The sequence below is a fragment of the Mercenaria mercenaria genome, chromosome 4, assembly GCF_021730395.1.
Source record: "Mercenaria mercenaria strain notata chromosome 4, MADL_Memer_1, whole genome shotgun sequence".
Classification (NCBI taxonomy): domain Eukaryota; kingdom Metazoa; phylum Mollusca; class Bivalvia; order Venerida; family Veneridae; genus Mercenaria; species Mercenaria mercenaria.
The window spans coordinates 22,568,615-22,576,169 of NC_069364.1; the positions used below are offsets into that span (position 1 = coordinate 22,568,615).

The window sequence follows — 7,555 nt, forward strand, 5'->3', positions numbered from 1 at the left end:
GACAGTCCCTGACGGAATATCTGCAAGATTTTAAAATTACCTGTTACTTTTATAATCAGTATGCCAATTTCTGGTAACCGTATTACTGATGAAATGACAAACCTTTGTACATATAGAATAGTATAGTGCTCTTGATGTGGGAAACTACAGACCTGTGAGTATTTTCAGTCTTATTCCTAAGATTTTAGAAAGGGCTGCAAATACATACAGTTAGAAAGATATTTAAATAAATAAACAAATGAAAAGGTCCTTAGAACCTCTGTACATGTGAAAAATTTGTAAATTTCGAATGGAAATATTGTCTTGCTGAAAGCAGCTTAAGTTTTCATTACTGTTACACTGATATTGATATGTATTATTATTACAATACGAATCTGGCCTGCTTCTAGTAAACATTCAAGTAGAAAAAGTTTAAAAGAGAGAGTTGCACAAATGTAAGATGTAATGAAGGAACACATATATACTTAAAAAAACAAGTATATACGTTTCTTTTTATAGACCATTCCAATTGCTGAAACTGAGCAACAACCGCAGACGTAGAGACAAGTGAAATGATGAATATATTCATAAAAGCCACCGGTTTTCAGTATGTTTCACTGTCCTCCTTTTTGATCAGGCGGTCAATAAAACTGAAGTTAGAAACATTCTGAATTGGCATTGAATAGATTCTTTTTCTTCATCCGACTGTCTTAGTGAAAATAGAATTTTCTGGTTTAGAGCTTGTTTACTAAAGATGGTGAGGTACGAGCCGTTCTTACAGCCTTTATAAGACTTGCAAATAAGATACAAAATGTATGGCTAAAATAGTATTATTGTAAATACCATGAGAGTGATATTATCCTATAGTTCATTTATCAAATATTTCAGTGTTTTTTCTGCTTAATACTAAACATTACTCAACGCTTAATATAAACTCTTCTATGTTCTACTTCCATATTGGGGTGAATACATACATACCATTTAAACTATTTCTACCTTGAAATTCCAACAATGAAATATAGTGCTATAAATATATTAATACATTATTGACCTAAAATATTTAACATTGCTTAACGCTAAATATAAACACTTCTATGATCTTCTTCCGTATTGGGATGAATGCATACCATTTAAACTATTTCTACCTTGGAATTCCAACAAATAAAATATAATACTGCTATTAATATATCAATACTGATATATTACTACGATTTGACCGAACGATTACCACTCCTTTTCATTTTGAATATTTTTTTCCAAACATTTATGTCATAAGGTTTATTTGTGTTCATTATTGAAATACCAATAGACTATTTTGAACAAAGCGGAATATCCGATATAAACCAAATTATCAGATCATGAAAGAATTATGAGAAAGTGGCTGTGTGTATGTGTTAAATTCTTAAAAGACCACTCGAAATACTGAGGCATAACAAATAGTGTACAGGTGAGTTTTTTCAAATCAAACTGTCATTAATAAATAAGCAATATATATATATATATATATATATATATATATATATATATATATATATATATATATATATAAGGGGCCGACCGTTCGACTATTCGACTTGTAGAAGTGACGGGTACCGGGAATTTCCTTTGGGCCAAGATTTTTTTTGCTTCCAAAACTTGAAAACCATTTCTTAAAAAATAAAAACGAGCAGAATAATATTGAATCATCTTAATAACTTAAAGATATATGTATGAAAGGCAAATACAAGTGTCTTTGATTATCAGAAATCTGCTATTTATGTACATATATATAAATTGTATGATTGAAACCTATAAGATAAATGAGCCACCAGGTCAAATAGCCAGTCAAAATTGGATGTTCAGGTGGCAAGTGTCTTCATAACTCTGACTTACAGTTTAGAAAAAAAATTATGCCCATTTTTCAAATTAAAAGAAAAATGCCAAAGCTTTTGTAAATAAGCTAATATTATGTGGAAGGGCTGCAAACAGTCGAGCGCACTTTCGTAATACAGCTCTTGTTTAGGTTGGTGTGTTGGGTGCACCCCAGAATATACACATTATTACATATGTATATATACCATGGCTTTAGGAGTTGTTTTTTTCAAAGTTGGGGCCAGAATGTGGAGGAGAATATGGGAGAAAGAAATACATCCTGTAGTTGGGGGTACGGGTGTGCTCAACCGGAAAATATCGATAGTTTTAGTTGATAGATCCAGCATCCTGCTGAGTGTTGAAAGGAACAAGTTCTGTCAAAAACTAAACTTTCACACGTTTTACTTATTTTCCGTCTGATGGTTGTATTCTAATTGATGTTTATTTTATAATTAAGGGTTAAACTTTACAAATAAGTTATTTTCACTTTTATGTCTTGTGTTTAAGAGCTGATATTTTTTTATAAATATTCTGGCTACTGACTACAGATCTTACAATTTGTTAAAAAAAATGTATAAATTTCTTTCGCTTTTGCTTTCGCAGCTAATTCCCACATATCTTTTATTATCTCCTTTGTTTTTAGAAAAAATCGGGCATAATCATAAATTAAAGCCTTGAAATGTCTGATGGTTGCGGGTTTTTGGTAGATTTATTTTCTGTTTAAATGCCAGTCTAGAATGAGAAACAAATACAAATTTAATGTGCCTCATATCTAAGATCTGCTTGACCTAGCTTGTGATGTAACCATGGGCTGGAATACCTTATCATTGATAGATCTTATATAATCTAAATGGTCAGTGTGAGTGGATACAGGTTGAATAAAAACTGCTTGTTCATTGATAATTCATCCGCATTGTTCATGAATGGGACTATTTTGTGCAGCATATGAACATCCTTTGGATGTGATTCGGAATAAAATAAAGATGCTATGATTGTCAGAAATACACTTTAACTTTGGTAGCGGGATAAACCCGCAACCAAATATGAATACCCTCGGGACTTACTATAATATCTCCTGTGAACAAAACAAAGGGTCTGAATACAGACTATGTTTTAAAAGTATCATTTCTACAGGAGATTTTGAAAATTGTGAGTGCCAAGTCCTGCATATGCTTGTCAGTTACTCTATAGGTGACGAAACAATAGCTGTTGGAGGACAGCAAAGCTCGACTATTCATCAGTTTTGTCGGTAAAAAAAAGTCGAATGAATGAAACAAAAGTCCAAACAGGGGATAATTTTGTAATCATGCAAAACAGAGTTGTGGAATCTGTACAGCGCATGTCAACTCATCAAAGTAAACAAGTGCGTGAAGTTTCAATCCTTTCCAATCAGTGGGTACCGAGATGCCGGCTTACACAATCTTGCACTCTTCTTCAGCAGTGTTTTTAAACTATTCAAAAATCGAGGGAAATACTGTTTTTCCTTATTAACCAAGTTATGTAAGGATTACATATATAAACTAACCTATGAAATTATAAATATGTATTAACTCTGACAGCAGTTTAAAAGGGAAAAAATATATGGCTTTCAAAGTTACGGAAATATGTTGTGTTTTTTTTAATCTGACATAGAGCTAATTTTTTTCAGTGATTAGGGTGCCACAATTTTTTTCCAATATGTTGAATGAATTCTATATGAAGATCCTTTGGAAGCATAGAATGCAACTAAGCAAATTAATAGCAGACTCGTGTGATTGAGTCTGTTCATGAGAGGTAATGGAAAGCGCAACACCCCTCACGACCCCCTCCCCCCACCACACACACACACCTAGCACCGGCTTAAGTGGAATGTTTTTTTTTCAGGCAAATTCAAAGTCAGAACTTTTTTTTAATAAAATATCCCAGCCCCGAATAGTTTTCCTAAAACTGAGATCCTCATCAGTACATGTACACCAATAGACTTGATGGCATTCTGTGCTTCCAATGGATCTTTTTACAGGTTTTTTTTAATTCATTTGCTGTTATTTTTGTGCAAAAATATCAGGGATTTTTGCCCAGTGAAGATGGGAGGAGCAAAGTATATGCTGCTCCCCACTACCGAAGTTTGGGGGCCACCCTCTCCCCATGTTCTTTACAAATAAATGCGGATAGGCTTGATTGGAATATAAAAAATGTTTCTCAGCAATGGGTCAGTGTGTCATACCTTTTCAATATATTCAATACTTATTAAAGGTCCATATAAGGCCCTGGGTTGGTATTGTTTGTTAAGAATGAATTTAACTATGACCAAGAAGGTATATAAACATAAATCACATTTTCAACTCCAAAGTAGCTCATGCTAGTCACAAAACAAAACGGAAAACCCTGTCACTTTCACATTAAAAAAAATACACGAAATTTTAATAGAAATGTTTTCATAAATAATAAATGTATTTTGTAATTTATTTCAGTAAAGCAACTTTTAAGAAATCTTACTCGGTGGTATTGTCTAAATTACTTATCATCCTTTCATATGGTTGTCTTCTGTCTGATTTCTAAACTTTTATCTCTTTACTTTAGCCACATCGATGAATTGTGCGTTTCTAGCATTTGATTAACAAAGGAGCAAGACAGACTTTATTGTAGACCTGCTAAGAACCACCAGCTTTCTGTATGCAAAATGGATGGAAAGATTTATCTTACAGACTATGTTAAAGTCCTTTGCAATCCTATCGTGACCAGTCATTCCTGTTGGGTTTTATGAACGTATGCATTTCTGTTAACCCTTAGCCTGCTGCAGGCGAATTTAACAGCCTTTGCAAACAGCTTGGAACCAGATCAGACGCCGATTAAATCGGCGTCTGATCAGGTTCCAAGCTGTTTGCTACTCTGACAATATTTCTTCCAATTTTGGAGCAAATTGAATGAACTTTACAATTTTAGCAGACGACATTTCCAGCAGACGACAATTTATCTAGCATGCTAAATGTTAATAAAAGGTAATTTGCAGCTCATTTAGTTTTACTTTATTTTTTTCAGAGACCGGCGAAGGAAAATGTGGTTTTTCAAAGAAATTGCGTTCTGGACTTTCGTGTTGTGTAGTCTTATATATTTCTACAGCGAAGACAAACCGACCAAACAGATACCGTTTGAAGAGATGTGCTTCTGGAATAGACTTGTTATTCACTTCCGGGTTTTACAATCAGTTATTTTATTTCTGGACTTTTTAAGTAGCAAGACAGTGTTCATATTTACAGACGTTTTCATCTGTATATTGAGATACCCTGTTATTTTCATAGGAGACATCATTTTTCCATCAAAACTAATCACAAATTCCGTCACATACTACGCATTAGACGTTGTTTTAAGGAAAGTGCTAACAACCCCATCAATGGTAATCAAAGACATATTGTATACTTTTCTTTCATTACTGGACGATGTAAAAAATTCCAGAGTGTGTGAATCTGTGATAGACTCCAACAGCAGTGAAAGAATGTCGGGATCTCCAAGATTTGATATGATGGAAAACATGGTCTTGATATTTCTTCTGAGTGTACTTTTTTGTAAGATACGTGTATCAACAAAACCATTGACTTACGTATCTTTTGAAATACTTTGTATGCCAATAGTGTCCTACATACTTATTCCTGTGGTTTTATGCTCATCAATTGTTTTATTTTCTTTATCAATATACACTTTTGTTGTATGTTTAATCATACTTTCTAGTACAGAATTACTGTTGATATTTTACAAGTTTTATACATATCCAGATGGACACAAATTGATCTACGGGCAAGAAGACGACAATTGTTACATATGTTATTCGGAAAATGTTTCCATGGTTCGGTTTTATTTCTGTGGACATTTAGGTTGCTGCGATTCCTGTGCCAGGACGATAATGGGAGACTCGGAAGACCCGGGAAAATGTCCTTTCTGTAGAGCACCTATTCGCATGTATTTGTCCGACAAGAAACGACGTGTTTCTGTTGGAATGCATACCACTATCATCATGTTATCACTGCTTTTCTTAGCTATAGGTGTTATTCGTGCTTGACACAGTCTCCCCGCTTATATAAAATCCTTAGGTATAGAATTTTTTATATCTTAAGGGGTATTTCAGGTAAACGTCCAAAATACATTGTTATTGTTATGCAATAATACGTGGCATAATCTGTGTACGATATCAGATAGCTGTCAGCTATATTATATCGATTGGCGTTTTGGAACTTTAAGGGTATTTTAATAGCAAATTAATACCAACATTTCAAAATGATTTGTCTATTGTAAAGTAGATACCATAACAATACCTGCATTAACAGAACAGCAATATCTAGCAAAAAATATGAAAATTAAAGTGGGATATATTATGATTTGGATGAATAGATATATATCAACCCTAGTTTTGATATGTATATGTTGATTGATCATATCAAGAATCTTGATTCAAGATACATATATATTTTATATATGATCAACAAGGTTTAAATTTGAGGCATGTATTGTTTTAACATATTCATCATTTCATAAAAATGATAAGATGTGCTTGCTAATCTGTTCATTTCTAATGGGATTAGAAGTGATACATGACGTTTTAGACTGTTTTTTACTGGACGGGAAAATCTAGTGCACAAATCACAAACTACTTCAGTATTTTATTTATCAATTCTTTCAGTCAAGTATTGGATGTATTAGTAAATTAATGTGTCATAATTAGCAAACATAGCTTATTTTTCAGTAGTAATCTTACTGGTATATAATGCTATATATATCTAGAACACATAATTATAGTCTCTTGTAATTCTTATTAGAATGATAACATAAAATATCATATTGAAATACTGTAAATATGTACATATGTAAATGTGGATGAGAATTTATTAAACTAATAAACTAAAAACGATTTGTGTATCGTCACATCAGATGAGTCCATGTGTTTGATTTTTTTTTTCAATTATTTACTTTTTAACAATTTCAAATAAAATCAATAAACATTAATGGGTATGTTTTTATAATTATGTGGGTTTGTATGAAAAGTCTTGAACAAAAATGTCACATAACTGAGACAGACTTCAAACGTTATCAAAAAAATTTGTTCAACATGACTAATCAAACACCGACAAGAAACCACCAATGTAAAAGGACAGGGAGAGAGCGCAGTTCTACGGATCAGGGGGCAACGAGTTTGATCCCCAGGAGAGGCGTATGTTCTCCATGACGATTTGATAAAAGACATTGTGTCCAACATAATTCGTCCTCCACCTCTGATTCATGTTGGGAAGTTGGCAGTAACTTGCGGAGAACAGGGTTGTACTGAACATTGGTTAGGTTAACTGCCTGTTGTTATAGAACAGAAATACTGTTGAAAAACGGCGTTAAACCCAAAACAAACAAACAAGACAGGATATAGTGTCCCTGAGGCTAAAACACAAATACCAGGTTCTTGCCATCAGTAGCATTATCACAATCAACATAATTCAACTTCTGAGATTCTATGGGCTTTAGCTTTTCTGAAAAGATTATTTGTTGAAAAATTTAACTTCAGAGTTTCTCAAGGCATTTCTTGATTTGATCCTTCTTTTCTAATTGCTGATCACTGACGAATTGTCTGCTCAAATTTGTCTGTAGTAATTATGTACCAAATTCATAACCCCATACAATAGCCATTTTGGTCAAAACCACAGAATTTCATACCCACTAGATCAAATGATTTATGGTAAAGATTATCTGGAGGACACGAAACAACAGA

General features: G+C 33.1%; 1 protein-coding gene across 1 annotated transcript; it reads left to right on the top strand.

The window, feature by feature from the left end:
• Positions 1–1,305: 1,305 nt before the first annotated feature.
• On the top strand, positions 1,306–7,437 carry LOC123551189 (uncharacterized). Its single transcript, XM_053540696.1, has 2 exons — positions 1,306–1,426; positions 4,849–7,437. The coding sequence occupies exon 2, from the start codon at positions 4,865–4,867 to the stop codon at positions 5,861–5,863; it is 999 nt and encodes a 332-aa protein (XP_053396671.1). The 5' UTR covers positions 1,306–1,426; positions 4,849–4,864; the 3' UTR covers positions 5,864–7,437.
• Positions 7,438–7,555: the final 118 nt, after the last annotated feature.

Coding starts and splice junctions, on each gene's coding strand:
- LOC123551189 (XM_053540696.1), top strand. CDS start 4,865: ATGTGGTTTTTCAAAGAAATTGCGTTCTGGACTTTCGTGTTGTGTAGT.